Source organism: Perna viridis, chromosome 5, assembly GCF_037379345.1.
Source record: "Perna viridis isolate PV_CMFRI_1.1 ecotype Kerala chromosome 5, ASM3737934v1, whole genome shotgun sequence".
NCBI classification, from domain to species: domain Eukaryota; kingdom Metazoa; phylum Mollusca; class Bivalvia; order Mytilida; family Mytilidae; genus Perna; species Perna viridis.
In genome coordinates, this window is record NC_142449.1 from 5,686,896 (window position 1) to 5,714,337 (window position 27,442).

The window sequence follows — 27,442 nt, forward strand, 5'->3', positions numbered from 1 at the left end:
CTAAAACTGGGAGCATGTACCGAGTCAAACGTCCTCTAGATTTTCGAGAACACCCACCGAGTAGCATTTAAAACCTTCGCGTGATAGAAGAAAGAGGGAAGGAAAACTATGACACTGTGAGCAAATCGGTGCAGGTTGTAGTCCGAATTTCCTCTGACCCTGCAACCCTCCTCTTTTTTATTTGGATATTGATATGTTGGGTATCAATATTCAAATAAAAAAGAAGAGGATTGCAGGGTCAGAGGAAATTCGGACTATGCAGGTTGATACACAATAACGATCTACGAGCACAAAAGTTTTGTAGTGATGACTCCAATCTTGTAGCAACATAACCCTGTTCCAGCAAGTCGAGCGCGATTAAAAAAAATTAACGTTTCGTCAATATGAAAACTCCATACACATGTGCTGAAGGTATGTTGCCAAAGACGACGGGAAAGTTGACGATGCGGGACGAGAAGTTATTAAGTTTCTCGTACATTCTGGTCATGAGTTTTCCTTTTCAATCGATCTCTAAAAGTAAGTCCATATGTACTTAATGGTGAAATATTAACTAAAATCTGCAAAGTAAGACTTCCTTATAAAGAGACTTCTGAAAGCGATCATCGACCTTTCAGAGTTCGTAGAAGTAAGCTCCACCATCGAACGGCGCTGCTATCGGTAGGTTGAGTTTTGATGATACAAATTTTAATTAGAAAAAAAAAGACTATTTGTAAATGACAAGTTGTAATACACATTATTTCCATTGGAACAGATAGAAAGATAATTGTGATGTATATTTCACTGCAGGATTTTACCAATACTGCGATTAATGCTGTTCATTTGAATTAGATAGATGACAAAGCAGTGCTATCATACAAAGAAGTATTTCAAAAGATTGGGTATCATTATTACTCAGCACATTTTGTATATAGACTACAATACGAAGATATAACTGAGTCTAGGGTACTAGCGATGTAGAAAAGAAGTGTAAATGTAGTTGAATTACCATTGCATGCCTTTGTTATATTCAAATAAATAATAATTTGCTCTTACAATCCGCATTGGTGATCGCACGTTCGAATTTGCATTCGAAGTCGCATTCTGTAGTCGTGTGGACGCATCATAGACTGATCTAAATTATAGAATGAAACGCATTATTCCTTATGAATGCGGATTGTACAGGCGCGTAGCTGCCGTTAGGCAAAAAAGCTTTTGCCTGCACTTAATTTTGCCAATTTTTTTTTGGAGATAAAATACATCTTGGAGAGGCATAAATGATGCTCTAAAACGCTATCTCCGCGGAGCTTCGGGGCGGGGGGGGGGGGGGGAGGGGTTCGCCCCCTTGGACCCCAGACCCCCTACCGTAATTTTGCATACACTTCAATTTGGCCTCAGCTACGCGCCTGTTGTACATGGTTAAAGACAAATTTAAATCGCGTTTGAATGAGTATTCATTTGGTTGTTGCACTTTTGAGATAAAAAGTATATCGGCTGTTCATAAAATTGTCACTTTGAAAGAGTTATATTGTTGAACTTCTCTGATTTGGTTGATTGTAGTGGGAGATAAATGTATGATTTTCTCAACAATGCAGATGTGAATACAGATACGATAATAGTTATATACAATACAGCATATATAGACTGAAAAGGCGTCGCTTGTTTGGTGGGTTTTCACTTTACCATTGGCAGTGTATGCATTTTATGTGGCCGATGGGATTTATCTACTGCGCAGAGGGTTGTATTCGCTAATTCAATAGTGGAGTGACACGCAATAAATAAGAAAATGAAATTGAATAGAATAATTCGAAGCATTAATGCGCATTACGTGTGCGCGAAACAGATTTGAACTAGTTGTGTATAAAATAACACTGTAACAATAAATTTGAAAAATAATAGCACTTTCCGTAACCCTTCACTTGAATGAATCCATTTAACGCCTAATTGATCTCTCGTTAATGCTAATGCACACAACATGGCTTGAAAGAGCAATCTCGATAGAAAAGTCACTGATATTTTCACGCAGTTGGTACATTAGCTGATCAAAATTAGTATATTTGTAATTTAAAGACCAAATGATTTGTCGCTTATGCTCATGCGCACAATTCGGCAATCTCCAAGCATTACACCTGTTACTATTTCTCTATTTTACACTAATTGGCTCTTATAAATGTCAAAGGTTTTTCCTCCACATTGGCTCCATATTGTGTTTCCGTATGAAACGTTTTAGGTCTCGGAAAGCTGTATTTTTTTTTCGAACGTTGGCAAGTCCAATATAGCAAAGCTCGACCCAACACACAATACGTGGCCAATATGAAAAAAATCTATACCTTACAAGATATTGGGAAAGTGAGAGAATTGCGGTTGACTGCATTATTACAATTTGTTTTGTTAGGTAGCTCGTTTTAACTTTGATCCCCGATTCTTGACATCTTTAAATTATGCTTCCCAACCAGACAAGAAAAGACATTACACAAACGTCATACCGTGAAAATTCTATTTTAGGGAAAAATTGATATCAGCCTAAGGTTATTTAAAGGTAACATTTTTAATTTTTAGTACATCTCTACTTAATTAATGTCTTTCCATAACGTTCGACTGCCTTTATCTTTACGAGAGTCGTTAGTCATAAAGTGCTAACCGTGGATATAATCGTAAAAATTTTCTGATGAAAAAAGACTACTATGTTAGATTTTTATTGTTTCAATCGAATATCACTACGGTGTGGATGATAGAACGGTATTTATTGCTCTTGAAATATTCATTGTGATTGACATCTTGTTGATGATAAAATATCCATTATTTTTTCCAATTAATTTTTAACTATACTTCACTAAAATTCTTAATAATATAAAACGAATTTCATTTTGATTTTTGTATAATTAATAGGATCAATTATGCTGGAAGTGTTTGATGATTCGTTTATCCTGGTTTTAATTTGGGGGCAAAATAAGACTGATAGCAACTGGTTTCGCTCGTATTGATTTTCAAATGACACTGGATGAACAAAGACTACCGAGTGGCCTGAGATTCCCATGCATTACCTGGACTTTAGAACATCAACTCCCCTTTAACAGTCAGAATATATGTATATTTTTTTTGTAATATTCAGATTTAAAATACGGTTTTAACATAGAAATAAATATATACACTATTATTACTAGTATCTAGATACAAATTAGGAAAAAAAAACCAAACCCGCTCCCTCGTGAAAATAGTTGATACTTTAAACATTATTTTTAGCACGTTTAATTGTAACAAAGAAGTTCAAGAAAAGTTTACAATGGTGTTTTATCATCAGGTAAAAAGGAATAATAAAATATTTCGTATGGTGCAGCTTGATACCACCGCGATGTTAAAACTCTGAACACTTTGGACAAGTATGAACTTCATACAGCTCTGAATTTGGATTGACAAGAATGAAAATGGTTAAAAAACTTTAAAATTGCAATTAGACAAAATAAATTATAAAGAGATTTATACAGTTGAAAAAAATGTTCACTGCTCGTCCTTTTTGTTTGCAATTCATAAAAGATTAGAACAAAACCCTTCCTTTGTGGTATAAAACTTTGTGATTCAATTTCATAGTGATCCAAATACATTATAACTTTTAGAACCAAGAACCAAATTTTTTTTGCTTTTGGTCTATAATTCCTAAACGTTTCAAGCATTGAACCCTGAAACCAGAAACCAGAGGCATTATGCAAATTAAAAAAAAAAAAAAAAAAAAAGAGAAATACTTACTAAATTGATACCCCGCTCCCCCATTTTATAACATGTACCTTTTGACAGATCCAATAGTTTTCGATCAAAATTTGAAATAGCAGGTGCATCATAGAGGTATATAATAAAGATTCCGAATAAGTTAAATTGAATTTCATTATATGAGATGGACAGTGAAAGTATGTCATGAGGTTACTGTGAAAGTTCCATTAAATTCTATTAGGTGGTGTCGGAAGAGTAACGGAAACGAGAAAAGAGGTGGGTACCTATGTGTCTCCATATTCATTGTATACCTCAATTACAATGCTAATTTGTAGACCCTCAATGCCCTATTTGATTGACATAAAACAGTCGAAGGATAAAATTATTTCTCAACATGTATCTTCAACTTCAATTAATGGTAATCACAAAATTACAGAACTGTCAGGCTCTTGGTAAAATCAAAGGAAATAGTAAAAAATTAAGGAAATTTCGTATAACAAATGGCAATATCAAGGCAAAAACCGCAGAGTTGAAAACTATCGCAAGTCTTGAATTGATGGAAATGGTGGGTTAAACCAGGTTTTATAGCACATTAAACATTACTATGGTAAGTCGTGGAATTTATTCATACATTCCACAACGGCTTGCCATACATTACCGTTCACTTTTTCTTGTATATATTTATTGTAATACAAGCGGGTAGTACGAAAGCTGGAAAACAGTGCAGAAGATATGTTGACTGAGTATGTTGAGGATAATATGAAAATCTATCGTCTTGTCTTAAATGTAATATTTCTCATAAATGTCTAATTATCAGAAAGAAAACTTTAGGCAGCGTATGAAACGTATTTTTTATAACCTAGGTTCAAAAGACATCTCTCCGACAACGATGGTCCAAAACCGCTTGTCGAATTTCTTTCTGATTTGTATTACCTACTCTTGCAACGTTAGAATGTTGAAATTCTGTTCCTTCACGCTCTAACCAATAGCTTACCAGACAATATCTTGCTTACAAAAAGTAGATGTGCATGCTACATTATTTTCAACAATTTTGTAGAAGTTATGGGACGACTATCAGTATTTGTCATAATTCTCAGCCATAGAAGACCTTGTGAAAGGTCCGTCATATTTGTTAGGCTTTGTTTAAAGTAAAGATGTACAACATGTACTAGTATGTATATTTAATCGTCTTTAAAAAAACTGCTAGAAGCTTTATCTATTGTTCATTTTGTTCTCAACAATACACAATCTTGGGGAAGCATCTTCTTTGGAAATGTCTGGATTTGTTTTGCGATAAATTATGACCAATAGGTGCGTACATTTCACCACCATTGTGATGAAACAATTTTTTTAAGTGTTACGACATGGCCAAGTTACAGGGTTTAAACACGTAAAACCGTAAGTCGGTTAAACTCCTTTCGCAACTATCAGACCATAATTGTCTTCCATCGTGCATATCTATGGTGCATAACCTTTATTACTTGTTTTAATTAAATTCCACTTTGGTTAACAAGATAGTTTGAGACACGAACGGATGGACGGACACACAGATAGTGTGATTACTATACACCACCCAAACTTTGATCGTTGGTATAAAAACTCCGGTATTAACAGATGTTCTTAACCAAAGTTTGTTTGCCCGTTTTTTAAAATTTTTTTACAGTTCGGTTAAGTTTCCTAAAGTTCTATCAAGATTAATACTGTATAAATACTAAATAAAGTAGAAACCAACAAAAAGCACCTGTTGGTTAGATTATTAAAGTATAAAATAAAACAAACTTATTGAGCATAAAGGGGAGGAGGTCCAAGATCTTAGAAAAAGACAGGGTTCTAAATTTTCCTGAAAACTAGACTTGTATTTTGTTCATTAAAATCCCATTGAAAGATGTTGATTCAAGAGTGTTTACAATGAATTTAGGGACATACGAAGGAATCACTTTCCAGTACATCATACACACAAAAATAAACCTCAAAATCTTGTTCAATATGTTTTAATATAAAATGTGTACAGATCTTAATAAAAAAAAACAGAAAGTATAGAAAATGCTCCCTAATGCTAGAACCATCATGTTATATTGCCTTTTGAAAGACATTTCAACATGCCTATAATTGGATGAGAGTCATCTCCATCTCCTCTGAAGACAAAAAGAACTTAAGTGTCAGTCTCTGTAAGAATCTGGCAGTGGGTGAAACATGGTATGAAAAAACCACCATTTTGACAATTTGCACCATCAGAATCAAAGAAAAAAGACTTTCTGTATCACTTTGCAAAATTGAGTTATAATTTCATTGAAATGCACTGAAAATGAACATTTAAAGGGTAGATAACTCTGTCAAAAACTTCATTTTTCTAAAATTCTATTGAGAAGTTTCTGAGCAAATCCAGTGACACTGAGATCAAATAATGGTCTATTCAAATATAGAAAGCATCCTTTAGTGAAATTATTTTTTTAGATCAATGGGTTTTTCATATGCATGTTTCTGATTTTTCTCCTTTTGCCCAATTCTTACAAAAACTTACACTTAGTAATAAACATATCACAATCTGCTTCATAACAAAAGAATAAATAATAAAAATAATGGAAATAACATGTTTAATATAATGTCTTGTTTGTCAACAAAACTAGGTAAATATTTTCATCTCTGTGGCCTCCTTCTGGGGGGGTCTACAAAATAATAGTAATTCTAACAGGTAATAATTAAGTACAACATTACAGTCAATATTAAAGAGAGGATTTTTGACATATTTGGGAAATGGTTAAAATAAAAAAAAAAAAAACATAATTAGACTGATTAAATACATTACATTGGAAGGTGGGTTATGGTTAATTTATGTCCCATACAAAACAAAAAGAGAATGGGCAGTAAGTATGGAGAATAAACAATTAATCATATTCATCAGTTAAGGGTATATAGAGATATTATTTTTTTATTTACTTCACTCTATTCATTGGTAAAATACTTAATAAAAGAAGGAACTTATTTTTAGATATAATGTTAATAAGTATCAATGACAAACCACACGTCAGATTAGAAATTAGCATGTAATGTGTCAGAAACAAAATAGAATTGTATATCAAAATCACATCAAATGATTTGTTAGAAACAAATTCATGAAAAGAAGAAAAAGCAAAAGGCAGCAAAAAGATACAGCAAGATACATCAACTTTAAATTTTAACAGCCCTTTAAGAGAATGGAAGAATAATGAAACTGATGGCACTGTTTATGAAATAAAACGGGAAACTGAAGCATGCGTTTTAAGAAAAAAAACTTGAGTCAGAAATTGATATTAAGCAATCTACTGTGAACTCTCTATTTTATACAAAGCTGCTTAACATTACTGTGTAAATTTCTGAATTCTATTTCAAAAGTATAAGTGGACAGTTAAGGAAAACTGAATACTATTACGTTTCAATTTGTTTAATTTTGCAATGTCTCGAATCAGGTGATCTGAGTGTGTTCATTGTGCCAATCTACTGGTACACTCCACACATGGGAGGTGCATAGACATCATACAGTTGAATCATTTACATAAATCCAAAAATATTCAAATTTTATATTTTGCTGGATGGTTCCCCATACCCCGAAATATGAAGTTTCTATATGTTAAAAGATTGTCATTGTTATCAATCATATGAAAAATTTTAGCAGCAATTCATGACTTTAAAGTAAAGTAGAATGGCAAAACTTTTTAAGCCTTAACTGATGTTTATGAGAAGCAAAGCAAACAGAAAAATAAAATTTTGATTAGAAAACATGAAAAAAGGTTAGAAAAAAAGAGAAAGCAGTGACAAATCAGAAGGTAAGGTTAATTTTCTAGCAAACAAATGTAAAAAGCAAGTATGGAAAATGATGGAGCATCAAGTTTTTAACAACTGCAGTTTTTTTTACCTTTGAAAATCAAAACAACTCTGCTATTTAATCATGTTATCAAAATTATCAGTCATCAAAGAAAAAGGTCAATTTTCTATAACTTAATGCTTCATCAATCTATTTCGAAAGTTACACTTTAAACACTAGCGCTTGTCGTGACAATGAAATCTACCTTTACATTTCCATCACAACATTTTTGTTTAATCCAAGTTAAATCAATCTGTGAATAGATAAAAGATGCATAACTAAAAATGTATATAAACTACATATCTTGCACCTTTTACATAGTAAAATAAATAGAAAGTCACAATTTGATATGATTAAACACTTCTTCCATTAAGCTTTTTTCTAAAACATATTCAAAGGGGAATAACTCTGTGTTTTATGCTGAAAAACGAGCACATGCATCCATTCATAAACAATAAGATAACACAATCCCACAAATTTGTCAATAATAAAGTTCAGTCAACACCTAACAAAAATATGAAAATGATCACTTCTAAACCAATGCCTCAAATTTAATATTTTGGCAACATAAAGTATTTAAGCAATTGATATGGCTTAAAATGCGATAATTTCTGTAGTTTGTCAATGACACTAGTTTATGAGCTAACTATCTCTATTGAAAGCCTATTCTTTATCTTTCTTATCTTTTCTTGTTTTGTATCCTTTAAATCCTGCCTGAATTTTAACGGCAGCTTTTTCTACCTCTGGGTCATTGAGGTCAATGTCAACCTCTTCCTCTGCCTCACCTTTCTTTTCCTCCTCTTTTGTTTCTGATTCTTTGTCCTTCATTCCTTTTCTTGTTTTATATCCTTTAAATCCAGCCTGAATTTTTGTCGCTGCTTTCTCTACTTCAGGGTCATTTAAGTCTATATCAACTTCCTCCTCTTTAGAGTCTGTTTTTGTTTCTGCCTGAGGTTTACTTTTAGATTCTTTGGATTTTTCTTCCTCCACTTTGCCTTGTAATTCCTTCCTTGTCTTGTAACCACGGAATCCTGCCTGAATTTTGAGTGCCGCATTTGCAGTGTCAGGATCATTTAAATCTATATCTACTTCTTCGTTCTCTTGTTTTTTATCTTCAGATTTCACATCTGTTGATGACTCTCCTTTCTGAAAGAGTTAAAAAAACAAATTTACAATATATTTCATTATTGTGTCAGCCAACAGCATGTATCAATGCCACCAACTACCTTTGACAAATAAAGATCACTAAATTAAAAAAAACAAAAACAAAAAAAAACACACACACACCTGAATTCTAAATCACTATGGACCAATAAAAAATCATACTGACAATTAAACTTTGCATACATGTACACTGAAAGTTAATTCCAACTTATAACTTTATAAAAAAAATCAATTTATTAAACTTTTTAATCTCACAATAATAAAAAGAAATCTGATAATAAACCAGAACTCGTAATTTTTAATCACTTTAAAACATTGTCTTCATATTGTGGATTTCTTAATCTGAACCTAAAAAACAGACATTATATAAATAAACATTAACTATAACAGGGAGTTATTTTATGGTATACTGGTTCAACTCAAATTTATACACTCAATTTCAAGATCGATAACAAATGCACATCATACATTATATGCGACAAATATTACATGTACAAAGAAAGTTTTATACATCTGTAATAGGAATAGTGTTAATTCTGTAGAAAAAGTACTAAATAGAAATCAACATTACTAGTATAAAGTGCACAATTAGTGATATAAGTCATCTAAAAATAGAAAATAAATTAATTAATCATACAAGTGACCAATACAACTATGTTTTGTATTCTGGAAAGAAAATGAAGATGAGATTCACCTAGATTTGTCTTCATAGATGTTTACATTGGAGGAATTGCAATCAAAACATTTACCATGATTAAGAACTGGTGATATACTAAAACGGTGATTTATTTCTAAAAAAAAATGTAAAAACTGTCCATATATTTTATAATGTCAATTTAAACAATGTACTCCTGACATGCTCTTATATTGTGATATAAAGAGTAATAACAAAATTATCAAACTGATAAAAATCTAGGCAGTGTCAAAAGGAAAGTCTGTATAACAAATGGCAATATCAAGGTAAAATTTATCAAATTTCTGTGGCAACATTAATTTATCAAAGATCATATCTCACAGGTGTTTTCTTAAATTTGTATACTTTATTGTCAAGACATCCACCAAAAAGAAAAACAAATATTATACTTGACTTGACCAAACTATTTGTTTTAAAAATTCAGATGAAGAGAAAATCATTGATTGAAAAATTCTTAAAATTCTAGAGATATCTTGTAAGTAAATAATGGTGGTGATGATGAAGACAATATATGTTATATACTGTGAAAGTACTATTGTTGGATTTCGTGGGTTAGATAAATCAAGGAATTTGATTCCCAACGAAAAGGATTACTTTACATTATATGACAGGATCATCAAAACCATGAATTCAAGAATCCAAGAACTAGTGCTTTTTCTCTAAACCTCAATAAAAAAATGACACCCACAATTATAAATATTTTCACAGTAACTAGTTTACAGATCTTATATTTGCCTGTTAGTAACCAGAAAATATGAACTTCAGTCAAACCAAATGGAATTTAATTGTAATTTTATAAAACTGCCCTATAATATAATGCATCATTAGTTTTCTGGTGCTGCTTCAAAACCTAAGGCGATAATGTGTAGGGAAAAGATAAAGAAGACAATGTACAGGTAATACACAATTGACAGTAGATAGAGGTATATATTTTATCTTAAGTCTAAAATGGACGCTTTAGTAAAAGAAAAAAAAAATATTTAGACCAGCTATGGGGAGAATGAATGGGATTACAACAGATTATTCAGACATGCAGGAAAAGAGAATTTGGTCAAACCTGTGTTTTAATTTCTTTACGAGCTTGGAAACCTTTAAAGCCTGCCTGTATTTTCAAGGCAGCTTTTTCTACATCTGGATCATTTAGATCAATGTCTATTTCTTCTTCCTCTGTTTGTTTTTCTTCTACTTTTTCCTCTACAGTTTCTTTAGACTAATAGGGTGCAAACACAAAGCTGGTTAATAAAAGTGTAAATGCTAGCGAATATAATAAGCTATAGTGAGTATTAGCAGGTATTGCATTGTGTCAGTAGAAAACGTACACATTATGTAGCATTATAAAATTTGGGGCTTAAGAAAAACAATGTAAAACAATCAAAATTATTTTTTGTTATTCCATGTTCTTCTCCTGATATATACTGAGTACTTATCATAAATGATCTAGTAATGTTTAAACATCAACCAGCTATTAGTGTGACAGAGAAAAAATACATCAAAAATAATTGCAATCTGCTCGAGAAAATTAACTTACTAAAAAACACATTCAATAAAAACAAAAAAAAATTATGGTCATAGAAAATCGTATACACATTTGTACTGTCAAAATAACTTTCTACCTAATCTTCAGTGTAACTTTGGTGTAAGAAGAGAGTTTCATGAAATCTATACAAAGAAATGATTAATTGTATGACAACAGGTTGTATAGGCATGCAGTAAAGAAGAAATTTTGGTCAAACCTGTGTTTTAATTTCTTTACGAGCTTGGAAACCTTTAAAGCCTGCCTGTATTTTCAAGGCAGCTTTTTCTACATCTGGATCATTTAGATCAATGTCTATTTCTTCTTCCTCTGTTTGTTTTTCTTCTACTTTTTCCTCTACAGTTTCTTTAGACTAATAGGGTGCAAACATAAAAATGCTAATTTAATATAGTGTTAAAGGTTGTGTATCATTATAGGAACTGTACTGTAACTTTGATAAGCTAGTGCAACTCTGTATCATCAATCTAAATGAGAATGTTATGCAGTTTCATGATAAATGAATCTACCAGTATGTATTTCATGATTCTTGTAATGTAATGCTAGAAATGAGCATGTAGGTACGTGTTAAACACAAATTTATGAAAAAAAAATGTCCAGTTTATAATTTCTGTACACTATTGAAATGCAGGGTTAGAAGCTTATTGTTAAGGTACAATGTACATTTAACTTCATCCTGACTCATCGTCTTCATCTTCAGCCATAACTAAGTCTAATCTATCCTACAAAGCATGAATAAGGATCAAACCTTAGATTGGATTTCTTTCCTAGCCTGGAAGCCCTTAAAGCCAGCTTGTATTTTAATAGCTGCTTTTTCTACATCTGGATCATTTAAATCTATATCTATTTCTTCCTCCTCTTGTTTTGTTGTTTCTGATGTATCTTGCTAGATGAGTGCAAACAACAAACAGTTAGCCAAATCAGTGATCAATAAGCATAAAGAGTGATGGATTTCAAAGACCAGGTTTTGTCTGTTATTGACATAGCACTGTGCCTGTTTTGCATTTACATAAAATGGTAAGTAAAAATTTTCAAATCTTCCCTCTATTAAGTGATATCATGCCATTAAAACTTTAAAATCCATCCAACTTAGCACAACACAGCAAACAACTCTAGCATTAATACATAATCTAGCTTTGTGTACAAAAGGCAGTCTGAGATATACATTCTATAGATAGTACATTCTTCACATTGCCTTTCCTATTTTAACTATTCTAGCAGCTGATTAACATAACAGTACTGCTACTGAAGTGAATAAAGTGTTGGGTGTTTTATATTGTTAACTGCATTGATGATATTGATTTGTAGCTGATCATTGGTTAAAAAACAAAAAATAAAAGGAAAGACACCACAGTCCGCATGGGTTTTAACACAACTGCAATTTCATGTCATTTCTGGTACAAGGGTATAAATTTTTCTTATACCAACCTGAACCTCTGTTTTTGATTGCATTTCTTTTCGTGTTTTGTGACCTCTGAACCCTGCCTGGATTTTCGTTGCTGCTTTTTCAACCTCAGGGTCATTGAGGTCAATATCTATTTCTTCTTCTTCTTGTTTAGATTGATCAACTTTTGTTTGTGACTGTCAAGTGCAAAATGTTTGAAGGTTAAAATCTAGTGACAGAATTAATAAATTCATCATGACTTAAGTTATGATTACTAAAACACTTCAATACAGTTACAGGTATGCAGACAAGTAAGGTACTAAATTGTCCTTCTACAAATTTTAACATTGCTAAATGTTAACTTATACTGTGAAGAACATTTCATTTATTGGTATTGACTTTAATAGCATGTCAGGTTGTCTCCATAACCTGAATCTTGATTTAATGGGTTTCATTAGCGGATCACGTGTCATTTTCCTAAGAATAAATACCAGGAATGGTTGTTTTCTGCAAAAAAAGATCTTGACACAAAAAAATTATATGTACCTTATTTGGATACCATGTAATTAATTTAAGACATGTCACTCAAAAACTGAAAGCATTTTCAGACAGCAGCTCATGGGCAAGAAACCTAGTTTCAGTCATATCATAAATTGAATTTGATTTTTTTATGCATGGGAAAAAACATGCAGCAGTTAGTTTGACAAAAGTCCATCTAATCAACAGTGTTAAAACCATAATAAAAAAAGAACACTATTCTCATGCTCAATAAAAAAAGTTTCAGAACTATGTACTTTTTCTAGATTTTAGGCCAAGTTTTCTCAAGTAAAGGTGTCTTCAAACTGAACTTGTATACACTTCTTGTCCATGAGATGTCAGCTCACACAGCTAATACTTTATAACACACACACAGCATATCAAGCAGAACTGCAAAACATTTCTTTCTTTGAACACATTATCATCACATCAATGTCAACCATTGAAGTGAATTCCAGATATGTTCACAATATAATGATACAGAGAGTAATTCAAAGGTAATTTCGCTGGGTAGAAACTGAAGATTTGGAAATTCAGTTCATGTTTCAAAATTTATACTGATACTTTTACGGTCAGGGGAAGCAATTGAGAATACAAATTATATACATTCTTTTGTCCAGGTTCAGGGAACACTTATGGACTGGGTAGAAATGAAGAATAGGTTTAAATGTTTTCAACTAGAAAGGTCAAGGTTTAGATTATAGGAGGAAAAATTCTTGTACCTCTGGTTTAGATTGCATTTCTTTTCGTGTTTTATGACCTCTGAACCCTGCTTGAATCTTTGTGGCTGCTTTTTCAACTTCTGGATCAGTTAAATCAATATCAATGTCCTCCTCTTTCTCTTTACTATCATCAGTTTTTTCCTGAAAAGTTATCACACATGTTAGGAACACACACACAGCAAAAATTACACAACAGCTAATGTTAAATCACAGAGCAAACATTAGTGTCAAAGACAGCTGATTCTTCTCTTATTTTACATTTGAAGACATGTACTGTATATGAAGATGATATGGTAAAAGTTAATAATGACAGTAAGAACTTAACAATATGAGTGAGGACCACTAAGAAATACTTGTTAAACAAAGTGTATATACAATACAAATTATGGGAAAAAAACTGAAAGAGAAAGCTGAATATGAATTAAAACTAACATCAACATAAATACATGTAATAAAAACAATGCATGCAAATAAAAAAAAAAGCACAAAAAATAGAATTCTAAACTACATGAATAAATATTTCATTTCTACATATACTGTATTGGTTACCATGGTGGAAATTAAGCTATCACTAAATATACCAAAGTGTCTACAATTTACAGAATAGTTCTGTTTATTGTTGTAAATCATTTATAAGATATAATGTTGCCTAAATGTTATACATGAACTACAAAATTGCACAGTTAACCTGGTATTTATTATGTTGTTGTCGCACACGATGACCTCTGAACCCAGCCTGTATTTTTGTCGCAGCAATATCGACATCAGTTTTTTTCAATTCTCTGACCTCTTTTACCTTGGTGTTTTCCTTTGCAAGAGGGAAGGTAATATGTTTCAAGTTAAAAAATTAACTAGGCAATACATAAAAAACAGCTATGCTAAACCTATAATATGCCCCCTTATTTGGAGTGTTAGTCTCGTAACTTTGACAGGATAGAAAAACTTGTATAGCAAAGAAAAGAATTTTCTTTCTTGGAGACATATATTATACAAAAGGTCAATAAAATCCCTTCAAGTATATTTAAGCTATTGTATGAGGAGTAGACAGACTGATGGACAGATGTATAGGTCTGTTAAAACATTATGATTACACACAACTTTTAGAATTCAGAAGTAAAGTGACACTATGTCTTGGCTATATGATACACAAACTATTAAAGTAGCAATGTTTAGAATACAAAATTAAACGTTTGTCTATGAAACTTAAAACAAACAATAAATATTATATGATGAATCCAACAAATTAGAACGAGGTTCTAAACATGATGTTATAGTATATGATTGTCTTTGTGATATTTTTGGTGATGAAGGCTGTAAAGAACTGTATTATTATATAGAAAGCAGTATCTTATCCAATGTTCTAAGTGCAATAAATTTCAGTAATTCACACTAGGAAACAGATTTGCTAATTTCACTCTCGGACTTTCTCCAGCCAAAACGTCACAACTTTGATATCAATCCGCCAATCACAAAATTCATGTTGAAAATATCAATAAATTATGAAGAAAATCTATATAATAAATAGGATAATCAATGAGTTACAGTCAAAAACCAAAATATGATCACTCATGCCAAGAATGGTTGAAGATTTAACTCATGTACAGAATAAGTTCTGCTCACTAGTTAAATCTAGGTGTCCTTTGGCACTTGTGATTATATTTATGTTATTCATTCTTTCCTATTACCGTAATATTATTAACTTAAGTCATGAGATATGTTCTTTATTTATAATACTGTCATTTTCATTTGTACAATCAACAATAATATCATGTTTTGAGATTCTTCCTCACAATTTTTTTAACTGTTTATTTCTTTTTCTTTGACATGAAGCTTTTAAAGCCGGCTTGTATTTTTTCAGTGGCTTTTTGAACATCTGGATCATCTAAATCAATATCAACTTCCTCCTCCTCCTCAGCAGGTACTGTAGAGGCTGTGGCCTGAGTACTGTGGTCTATATTTGTAGCTGAATCCTGGGTTAGGACATGATTCTATGATTTATACAGTACCTTACTTTACATTCGATTGAAACATTGTTATTGAAGTCAAGACACAATAAGAAAACTGAATTTTTTAAGTCAAAAGACATCATTTTGCAAAATGGAAAGTGTTCTGGGTTTATCATAGACAACCAACACCGTCATAGGAATACCAAGCAAACAAATAAAATATCCCCAAATCAACTTAAAATATAAATAATTGTTACACACAACAGGACATTCCCCAAGCTCCATTGTCACAGAAGCATTTTAAATCAGTTTCTATGGCTCCATTAATTTTTAAATTTTATTATAGTAAATGGGAAGCCCTTATGGTGACCTACTTTTAAACAAAGTAAGAACCTTCTACAATTTTTTGTGTTTTTTGACAAATTTTTTAAGTTTGGACAGCAGCCATTTTGTGAAATTTCAAAACCTTTGTGCACATCTACATATGGTGGTCTATTTTTGTGCTACATATGGTTTTAATCCATTTAGCCGTTTTTGAGGAGCTGCACAAACAAGATGGAGGTTAGAAGAAAGAAGGATTTTAAAACAGAATTAAAAACAATGTTCCCCAACTTTGTGGAAACATGATTAAATGCTTCCAAGACTTCCTGAAATACCTTAAAAACATGCTCTAAGTGTTTAAATACAGAAAATAAGAATGACCTCCAATCCACAATGAGAGGACTTCAAACAGGTCAATATTTTGAATTACCTTCACAAACTGACAAGTATTGACAAACTGAAATAACAAACTCAGTATTACAAGCTTTGTCGAGCTGCTTTGGATTTCACCAAAAAAAAAACAACAGAAAACAAAAAAAAAAAAAAAAAAAAGAAAAAACACACAACAATTCTCATTTGCTTTAACAGATGAAAAGTAAGTGCCATTCAATCACACGCCCACATCAAACTACACAACTATCCCCTTACCTGTTTTGTTTTTATTTCTTTCCTAGCTTTGAAACCTTTAAATCCTGCCTGTATTTTGACAGCAGCATTCTCCACATCAGGGTCTGTTAAGTCAATGTCTACTTCCTCTTCTCCATGTGATTTCTGAGTATCTTCTTTTTCAACACTGCAAAAGAGTACATCAACTTCCATAACAGATAGCAGAATTAATCAACAATGACAACTTAAGAAGATTGCTTCAGCATCAATCATTGGGGTTTCAGCATGGGAAAACTAAAAATAGGTTTTGGTAAATAACATTTTTTCAACGAAGATTATTTCCTGATAAAACAAATCTAATAAACAAAAGACAATTTTGTCATTTTAGTTCCGTCACATAGGTGGTTCAATAAGATTACAGTATAAAGTTTCTTCTTAAGGCATTTATTGTCCATAAAAACATTAACTTCTGTTTTATGTAACTATTCCACAGAAAAAATAGGAATGAGCTCTTCAGATTTGGAACCTAATCCCAAGTTAAATGTAGGCTTTCACAGAATTATTTTCAACGGTTTTCTTAAGTAACCAAGAGATATTTTTATATAAACAGCCTTTCCCATCAATGATTTTTTTTAATAACAATTACATCATCTGTTTGACTTTTTCTCGATCTTGATGACCACGGAAACTTGACTGTATTGTCAAGGCAGCATCTTCCTCTTTCATTGACTCCACCTCGTTAGCAGCAGCATGGCGTCTGTACTCTGTCTGAATTTTAAGGGCAGCATCTTGTTGTTGTGGATCTCCTGAATCCACCACAGGACTCTGAAATTGTATAATTACAATAAAATTAGATCTAGAAAAAGAAAAATAGGTCATGAGTTATAAGGAAGACATGATGTAGCAGCTTAGTATTTGGAGTGTTTAAACACAACATATTTTCATACAAAAAAGTGTTATCACATTAAGTTTAAAAGGAAGTCCACTGAGACTGAATTATGTTGTTTTTGCAAGGTGTCTATCATTTCATCTTCTAAAACACTTAAAATAAATAAACCAATAACAATCGTAATTATTGAATTTACAAGCATAACAACAATGACTAACTCACAGGATTACAGGGTCTTACCAATAAATCAGTACTTAATAGGAATCTAAACCTATTAGAATGATGTTTCAGTATTGTACTGATATCCCCTAGAGAGATATTTGTGTTAATTGATTTCTCTACCTTAAACGAGTCATTGTTATAGAACCTGTCTTCTAATCTAGCACCATGTACAGCTGGGTCGTGTCCAGTTTCTACAAAAAGGAAATCTAGTTAAACAGGCATAATAAATCACTACAAATAAATGTTACACATCATGTAAAGTATCAAAAGTTTAAAAAAAAAAAAAACATCTACTGTATATTTAAAAATTTTCATGGTTGTTAATTTTTGCAGATTCTGTTAAGTGCACAAATAATAATTTTGGCAATTTAAAAAGAAATTATTGTTAGTCTAAAATAGTGTTCAAAATCAATTTCTTTGGTATCATTATCCACACTTTTCAGTCCACAGCAAAAATTTATACATCTACAGTATTTAAGAAGTAGTCTTTGTAAGAATCATGCAAAATCTGAAAAAGGCTACATATTTTACTTATTTTTGTAATTAAATTGTTTTATAGGTCTATATTATGAAATGTGTAATTATTCATTCCAATATGTCTGTTCTTAGAAGATAATCAACACTGAAAATCCAATAGATTCTATTGTATTTGAGTGTCATTTACAGAGTTATCTCCCTTATTTTTGAATTCTTCAGTATATTCTATTTAATTTTTAACTTCTAAGTACATGGGTTATATGAAAAACCAAATGTTAATTTCTGTTTACTATGGCAATTCAAACATAATATAAAAAATAAAAATATGTAAGCTTTTCACCCATGAATCACATTTTGAATGATCTTAGCTGGAGTGCTACTTATACACATTTTTGTAACAATTTATCAGTTAAACAAAACTTCCTGCAAAAGAAATCAAGCACTTCTTATTTGACTGTTCTGGTAAATCCTAGGACAATGTATTTTGAATTACAAGTATTGACTGAGCTTTGTTTCTATTGTGCCATGGCAATAAAAGGCCAAATAATATTAGTGAACCTAATTCTTCTTTATTCTATCTATTAAACTGTATTAAGTTAGCATCGATAAGAAACTCCTTCCAGATACTAACAGCTTTCCATAAAAGTCAAATTTATTATTTCCAAATAGATAAGTAATTACAAGCCGTCTAAGTAAATTTCCAATACTACATGGCCATAGGCATTAACTACATAGGATAGAGCTTACAGCTAGTCTCTGATCATGCAATGCCCTTATATGTTATATCAAACGAAATAAAAAAAATCTTACAATTGTGAATCAATACAATCAGTGTGTAAGTATACAATCCAATGATTAACAAGCTTCTGACTAAACAATATCTATTTAACATGGCAGCCCTGTAGGCTGATTACTGAATTATACTGAAGAGTTTTATATCATTTTGAGACAAGAGTGGAAACAATGTCACATATGCAAAGCTCAGAAACTTTCTGTTATCTTAACCATGATGTATGTCTTTCAAAATTCAATGCAGTTTTGCATATAGTTTTATTCTTAAAATGATTTGCATTTGATGGAGCTCAACCTCAATAGTTCTTGTATTTTTATAATTGATTTTCTGCAAAGTTTTCACTTTTGAAGTTTACCTTATTTAACATATAGAAAATAATAAAACCAATTCAATACTGTTAAAATCCAATAAATGACACATGTTCAAAATCAACTCAATTCAAACCAAAACTATAATATTGGTTGAAACATTCTTAGAATTCTTTCAGACTGTGTGTGCCATCAGTACATATGATATTGGATCATCTCATCAAATAATTTAAAAAAGTAAGATTTTAGTCGGACAAATGACATTATGTTTTGAGCAAAACATCTTGAAAAAATTAAAAACCAATGAGATCATTGCAATCAAAAATACTTTTATATTCATTATCTTAATGATGTTATATACTCAATCTCAAGGAAAACTTCTTGATAACTTTCTTCTGAACTAAATGTAGAACAGTTAACAGAAATCTGTCTAAAAATGTTTGATACAATATACAAATAACCAATCTTGCAAGTACAGTGTACTGGTAACCCATTGGTTTGTCTTCCCTATGATAGTTATCTCCTGGGAAACTCTCAGGTAATGTAATTATTCATTGGAAGATAAACTATCATTTCTAACACTAACAAGGGTGCATATAATAGTATATAATTCAATTTAAATTTGCAGCAAAAAATAAATTGGTTCTAACAATATCTATTCACCTACAAAAGTTTGATGGAGCACAAAAGGTCAAAATGTTTAACAAAAGCAAACAACATTTTTGCTTTGACTCTGCGTGTTACATTAAAGTTCAAAGAGAAATTAACATTATTATCATGATTGCAATGTTATACCTTCACTTTCAGAAGAAGACTCTCCAGCTAATTTCCTATGCTTAGATTCCACAAAATTCTTTAATCTAGAGAACTTTCCTCCCATTTTCTCCACACTACAGACTTTATATTCCAATCAATCAATACATTTTTTTTGTTTTTCAGATACAGTCCAGTAAACAGAAATTTATAGATTCTCATTAAATATTGATAATATCACACATTTACTCCCATCCAAATGCAATTAACTTAAGTTCCAAGTGTAAAAAAACTACTACGACACAACAATTGTGGTTAGTGGTTTTCTTTGTCAAGTGTGGAAACTACACTGTAATTTTCTATGCCACTTGATAATCCAATGCTTCAGTTGAGTTGTCCCTTGGGAGTAGCAGTATAAATATACATCAAAGAAAACATTGGACACAAAATTGTGTAAATTATGTACAACAATCAATAAACTTAATTTTCATAACTATTAATTATGGAAATGTTAAAAGGGAGCCTAGTTGCATGTAAAAGGAAGACTAAATGTTTGAGAATTACAGAAAGGGCATATATTGAATAACATGTAATTAACTGAAAGGTACAAATTCTGTCTGAGCTTTTATTTGCAAGATTTGGCATTTAGAAAACAGTAATAGAAAATTTACTACAAAAATGTATTTATAGCAATACCTTCCAAAAGTGGTCATGTCAAAGAAGGCCATTAGTTTACAACTCCTACACAGTATTTATAAGGTACATTTGTTGCAAAATTGTTCGTTTTGTTTGTTTTTTGGGGTTTAATGCCAGAGCAGCAATATTTCAGCTATATTCAGGCAGTGATCATGAAAGGGATGATAAAATGAACATAAAATGATGATGAAATGAAAAATTGGATGGGACACAAGGATAATGAGGTCGACAAATTTTGATTGCCACTGGAAATAGGGAAATTAGCCTCCTGTGGCAAAGCCCTATGGTTCCTACTATGGGAGAATACCACGGTAGGGTTTTTTAACGTGTGAGAAACATGGCATCTTTCCCAGCATGGTGCATCACTATGGTTTGCAGTCAGGTTGCAAAATTGAGACAAAAATGTTTTGTTCTCCTTATCCTGTCAAACACAGCAAACAGATTGTTCTTTGAAAAAAAAAAAAAAGTTTCCAAAACTAAATTCCAACCCATTTATTGGTACCAATTTTCAGATTTGCAAGACCAACCAGCATTGTACCTTCAAAATGCCCCACCTACCCACTTTAGGCTTGGAAGGGCTAGATTAGATAAACAAATAATAGACTAAATTTGGCCTTACAATACATGTATTCAACCAAAATTTATTATAAGTCTACAAATCACATGAGAATGAATTGACCTGGACAGCTTATTGTTTTTTATTTAGCAAATATGCATCATTTTTTTAACTGGAAAATTTAGAAAAACCTTGAATTTGTAGTTAAAAATGATTAATTTCATAGAGGATGTCAACAAAAAGATGTCATAAACATTTAGTGTAATATTGAACAGAAAGACCAAACCTACAGTGGCTACACTTCGACCACCAATTGGGAAATAGTTTATCTGACTGAGAAATACTTCATTTTTTTCTATTTTTTAGTCATTTATTTTGGACAAATAGGCAACCTTTCATCAGGGGAAACAGCCTCATTTTGGAGGCAGAACACTGTCACTTGTAGGTCTTCATAATACAGTAAAGGACCTACATTCCGTGGAAATTCAAATTGTTGAAAACTCTGATTGGATAATGGAGAAGATGAGATAAATCTCTGCATATGACATAAATATTTCTAAGTTTAAATAATTAGTCACCCCTTAAACATTAGATCGAAATGATTGGAAAACATTCTTTGCAAAGTAAAATTCAAGTTTTTATCGACTTAAAAACCTTAACGACTCATAAAGGTGTTTCTTAATTGAAATTATATGCACATAAATGAACACTTTACTGTTGCTCTTACTGGATACCGGAAATTATAAAAGAAATTAAGGACCAGTTTTAATATTGTTTATATTTCAATTTAAAACTATTTCATGAAAGCTTTGGCTTCTTTAACAAAGAAATGTAATCACCCAATCAATGTTTTAAGATCTGTTGCCAGTTGGGCCCCTATATAACTGCTTTTAAATTGCCAAGCTGGTGTATTAGTTGTCATGGCAGAGTGGACAATCGTTTATTTCCTTCACTGCTTTTAATTACGGGTATTCTCTCACTCATTCAATCCTAACACCTGTTTCGCCATTTGCAAACAAAACAACTTCACAAATGATTGTATAAAAATTTTAAAAAATATCGGTATGCAATTACCCCCTACTTAAACTCACTTGCCAGTTCTGAACTTCAGTGCATGCACATCATCATTTAATGAAATGCAAACCAGGTTATCTTGAGTGACTTGAGACTTCTTACATTATTCACTATTCTGGTAGGCTCGGGCAATCATCTTACTAACTTTACCAAGAGTAAATTAGACTTCAGTTTAACAATCTAATAAGTGACTTTGTCATTATGATATTTCTTAATAATTACATTTACTGAGTGTATCATCAAAATAAACAAATCTTAATCAATAATTGGCTTTACACATAATGTTTCATAAGTTGACAAACACATCTTAAAGCTAATTTTATGGGCCATGCCAACAATTACATTTTTTACAGGTTATGCCCACAATTACTGGACTGCTTTTATTGATTATTCTGACCCCGTGCAGGTCCGGGTGTCAAAAGAATAGGCCTGCAGCAGCGCTAAGCTTGTCGTAAAAGGCGACTAAATAGTGCTCAGAAACCTAGCCGGGGTTAGGCGCTCTGCCCACAGAGCAACTGGGATGTGTGCCCCAGGTGGTGGAATGGGGTACCCCTGGCATGTTACATGCTGGGGTTGTCAGGCTATAATACGGAAAACCTGACCGCAAACCATAGTGGTGCACCGTGTTGGGAAAGATGCCACGTTCCTCGCACCTTAAAGAACCCTGCTGTGGTATTCGATAGTAGGAACCTTTGCGCTCCGCCACAGGAGGCTAAATTGCTCGACCTTACCCATCCCCCCTTTTTTCTAGTGGCAATAAAAATTTGTCGACTCTATTATCCTTGTGACCCATCCTTTTTTTATCATTTCATGTTCATAGTCTGAATATAGCTGAAATATTGCTGCTCGGACGTTAAACCCCAACAAACAAATTGATTATTCTGTATTGTCTGTTAACTAAATAGTAATAAAATAAGAGAAACATGTCAAATGTATTATAATTATAAGAACTGAATGTTTAATTTTTGATACATCATCAATATGGAAAAGCGTTGACCAGTCATACATTTAGGACATGAGCTTCAATATAATATATAGTCAATGCTTATACATAGAAACTGTCACAAAAATAACCCGAAGAGGACTTCATAGTGAGATTGAAAGTAGATAATTGACAAATTCATTTAATAAAGCTTTTTTGAACACTATTACATGTTCACATAAAAAAAGCTGATTTACAGAAATGTCAATTGAGTTTTTTTTTAATAATAAGCCAAGATACAGTTCCTTTAATATCAAAAAGACAGATCAGACCAACTACATGCATACTTAGTTTATAACATACAGTTAGGGTCTGATTCTAAATATATCTTAGGCTCTTTGAAAAAAAAAAAGAAAATAAAAACAGTAACTCTTAATGTACCAATAATCTGTCCATGCAGATTTAGTATCTACATCATGAATGCATGATTAGTTTTAGGTCAAATAAATTGTGGAATTTAACTATTAAATAATAATTAGTTGTACAGAAAATATTCATAGGTTCAATAGGTATTCAATCTAAATTAAGAGAAGATTTATACAATTGTTAAAACTGTCATTAAATCATCTGTTGTACCTATAATATAGGATTTCACTTTTCAAACAACAGCACTTTAATACAATATATTTTACCTTGTTAAAAAAACTTTCCATATGATAGTAATGAATGAGTTTGATGGTTCTCTTATCAAATAACTGAACAAATTAGAATGAACCAAGAATTTGGGGAGATTAAGAATTTGATACATTTTATGCAGCACTTTACAAAATAGTGTTTGTGGGACAACCAAGCGACCAAAATGGCATAATTTGGTAGGTATGACCCATAAACTTAATTGTTGGACAACTTTTTCTGAAATTTTGGTTACAGAGATAATAACCCAGTAAAAAAAGAAACCAAAAGAGATTCTGAAGTTCCTGATCTGATCTATAGAACTAATGACTAATCAATCTGATCACAGTTGTGTCCAGTGTACGTGAAATTGGATCATAGACTACTGGACCAAATCTAAAATTTTCTCCTATTTGGCTCACTAAAAAAATCAAAACTTTCTGTCAGACCGAAGACATTTTTACCTGATATCTCTTCAGTCCTGCGTTTTTTTCCTTTTCACTGGTGTCATATCAAAAGTATTGAACTCATTTTTTTCATTTATATAAAAATAAAATATTTAAAATTTGCATCTAAATTCTTATTTTTTTATATATGTGTGTAAAATAGAAAAATAACAAAACCATCTCATAACTATATTAACTAATCAAGGGTCATCTGATGGAAAAACCAAATGGTCACCGATTTCATGGATTAGTTCAGCAGTTGTCAAACAAATCCAGGACGGGCCAACAAAAGAGTGTGACTCCTGTGTCAAGACTATTTATTTGATAATTAACAAGTTTCTAATCATGTGAGTGGGACTAACCAAAAGGGAGTCCTTCCTTTTATGTTAATTGAAATGAGACCAATCAAGCCTAAGTGAGAGCTACCAAGTTCTTGGTAGGGTCTTAAATGTGTAACCCGTACCCAAATAATGTTTTGCTTAAATATTCATTCTTACGGTATATTAAGAATTGAAAATTACATTAGATGTGGAAAAGTCCTTTTCAACTCATTTTTCACCAAAAAAATGTATATTTTTCTGATATTTCTTGTTTGATCAGTTTTCTGAAGTTACAAGGTCTAAAATGTGTAACTGGAAGTTACCAAACCCAATTATTTATTGACTATTTCTCACTGTTCTGTCTGAATTATACGTTTTTCTAAAATCATTAAGGGGTTAAAAGTTCACCTTAAGACTTTGGATAAAGTTTTGAAAGATTTGATATTGTTATAAAAAAGAATTTATTGAGTTTGAATTCCACACCGTACCTAGCATTGATCCCTGTACCTGCAAAGAATGGATACGATCTTATCCAGAATGAAAAACAAAGTCTCATAAACAGAGTCTGACGCGATTTTAATTTATCTTCAATGAAAATTTTGATAATATTATGATGCTCTAATGTCAAATATGCATTAAATTAGTACAGATAACAAAAATACCGGACTTTTTGGGTACAGAAATTTCAGGTTACACATTTTAGACCTTTTGAAAACAGAAAATCGAACAAAATCAATTTTTTCGACAAACCTTTTAAAAATCATTAATTCTAGCCTAACCATCATATCATTTTGTAAATGTGTACCAACTTGCAGCTGGAAATAGCTAGTAATAATGAAGAAATTGGCAAAATAGCATTTTAGTATTGGGAAAAGTTGATACGGGTAAAGGTTACACATTTTAGACCATACCCAAGTTCTTGTATACAGTACTACTATGGAAACTAATCAGCACTCCAGTCTACCTGTTTTTACAATGAAATAATTTATAGTTGTCAAGCTTCTTGCGTCTACAAATTCTATTTCATAATCTACAAGTCCAGAAAAATAAAGATCTCAAAAGCTGGAATCTTACCATCGCGAACAGCAAGCATCTGTTCGAAGTATTTAGAACCAAATTCATATATGTTCTCTGGTTGATTTCTCAATACCTCCCGTGCAAGACCCTCCAATATGTTCTGGAAACCTTTAGGAACACGGAGCTTTGTGTTTGAAAATGGAACTGCCATCTTTTCTGTTAGTAACAAACCAAATTAGTCTAAAAAGGTGATGGGCAGCAGGGAAGTGTATCGTTTGGCGCCTGTCACCATAACAATGGACATTCTAACTGCATGTTCGATTCCGGAGAAGGTAAAAGTGATACAAACAATAACCTAAATATAATTTTTCTAATGATAAGATACAAACGTCCGTTATTTGTACTAACTTTATTTTTATCAATTTAGATCGAAGATCAGAATTGATATAGCGGTCGCCAGAGCTTTTAGATTATTTACCCCGTTCGTGAAGTTTTTTTAGCATCTGAAACTATTTCTTACACCGTCGCAGGAAATATTGTTCAATTGACATACCACGTTTAGGTACGAACGTTTTAGATGACGAACTTTGAATAGACGATCGCATGGTAATTTTTAGTGTGCAATTTTCCCAGGAATGTTGTGTCTGCATTCTGGTATTATTGCTATGTATAATAATCATGCTATTTGCAATGGCTATTTGGTCATCGTGTTTGAAGAAACTTTGTATTTCCAGGGGCGGATCCAGATACTCTGAAAAGGAGGAGTACCAGTCGGGATTCCTCTGAAAAAGGGGTGCCCTAGGACATTATTTGCCATTTTTGTGTTAGTTTACACATGAAAATGACAAATTTTCCAATATTAAATAGGGGAATGCAAACCTTTACAGGAACCACGTCATATTATTATCTGAACGTCATTTCTTTTTATCATAGTAGTTGCACGAAGACCTTGTTTTATTTCATTTTACGATACGTTTTCACTAAATCCAGTTGGACGTGTATTTTATTGATATTTTTTTGTTTGTATAAACAAGGTGTGCATATTAGTTGCTTTTTGATTTTGAAAAAAACGAGTAATTTTTTTTTAAATTAAAGCTTATTTGATTTGAGTTACCCCGCCACGTTCTTTATGTTCTTGTCAAACCAGGAACCTGTATCTCAGCAGTTGTCATTATGTTTTATGTTAATTGTTATTCGTTTTACGTTTTTTTTCTATAAATTAAGTCGTTTTTCGTCTTTTATGAATAGTTTCTCACTTCCTTTATTTTGGGACCTTTTAAACCGTGCTTTATGTTATGGGTTTTGTCCACCATTGAAGACCGTATGGTGACCTGTAGAAGTTTAATTGTTCGTTAAAGAACCTGACTATTACGCAAATTGCGCACAGCTACAACACCATGTGCATTTTTGTGTGATATTTTGAAGATAAATTGAATGTCATCAGAATGGTAAATTTGAATTAAAGAGTTTAATGTTAACAATTTACAATAACAAGCTTGAGTTTATATACGTTTGATACCTTTTATCTTATCGATAATTTTGCAATTTAAGGCTAGAAACTACTAATTCCACTTCCCATAAGCTTCAATGCTAATTTCACAACCTTCAGTGGCTTCTCTAGACTTTACCTTAACTTTAACCTGCAGAGGACTATATATCAGCATGATTCTACATATGTCAGCTCACAATCCTCCGAATGGCATGCGGGATTAACAGACTTGCAGTGCAGTACTGGTCACTTGAAGTGAAGGGTCTACAAATATTTTCACAAGATAGGGGTATATTTAGAAATCATTATGGAGATTAGGCTTTACAGCACAGAAGAAAAATGCACTTATAAAATGTACAGAAATGTTTTTCCTTTCAGAAA

At 31.9% G+C, this 27,442-nt stretch overlaps 1 protein-coding gene across 7 annotated transcripts; it reads right to left on the reverse strand.

Annotated features, from left to right (window-relative positions):
• Nucleotides 1–5,656: 5,656 nt before the first annotated feature.
• LOC148615729 (uncharacterized) lies at nt 5,657–25,883 on the reverse strand. 7 transcript variants are annotated; one of them, XM_088582260.1, is made up of 13 exons: nt 25,630–25,882; nt 17,659–17,729; nt 17,074–17,252; nt 16,470–16,614; nt 14,243–14,362; nt 13,555–13,695; nt 12,340–12,492; nt 11,660–11,797; nt 11,114–11,266; nt 10,438–10,590; nt 8,308–8,668; nt 7,728–7,775; nt 5,657–6,347 (listed from the first exon to the last, which is right to left on the reverse strand). In XM_088582260.1, the coding sequence occupies exons 1-12, from the start codon at nt 25,781–25,783 to the stop codon at nt 7,771–7,773; spliced, it is 1,773 nt and encodes a 590-aa protein (XP_088438386.1). In that variant the 5' UTR covers nt 25,784–25,882; the 3' UTR covers nt 5,657–6,347; nt 7,728–7,770. The 7 variants fall into 7 exon arrangements, with proteins under 7 accessions (XP_088438386.1, XP_088438389.1, XP_088438385.1 ...); XM_088582259.1 differs by lacking the exons at nt 5,657–6,347; nt 7,728–7,775; nt 25,630–25,882 and adding an exon at nt 19,912–20,069 and having other exon boundaries at nt 7,790–8,668; XM_088582258.1 differs by lacking the exons at nt 5,657–6,347; nt 7,728–7,775 and having other exon boundaries at nt 7,791–8,668.
• Between the last annotated feature and the right edge of the window lie 1,559 nt (nt 25,884–27,442).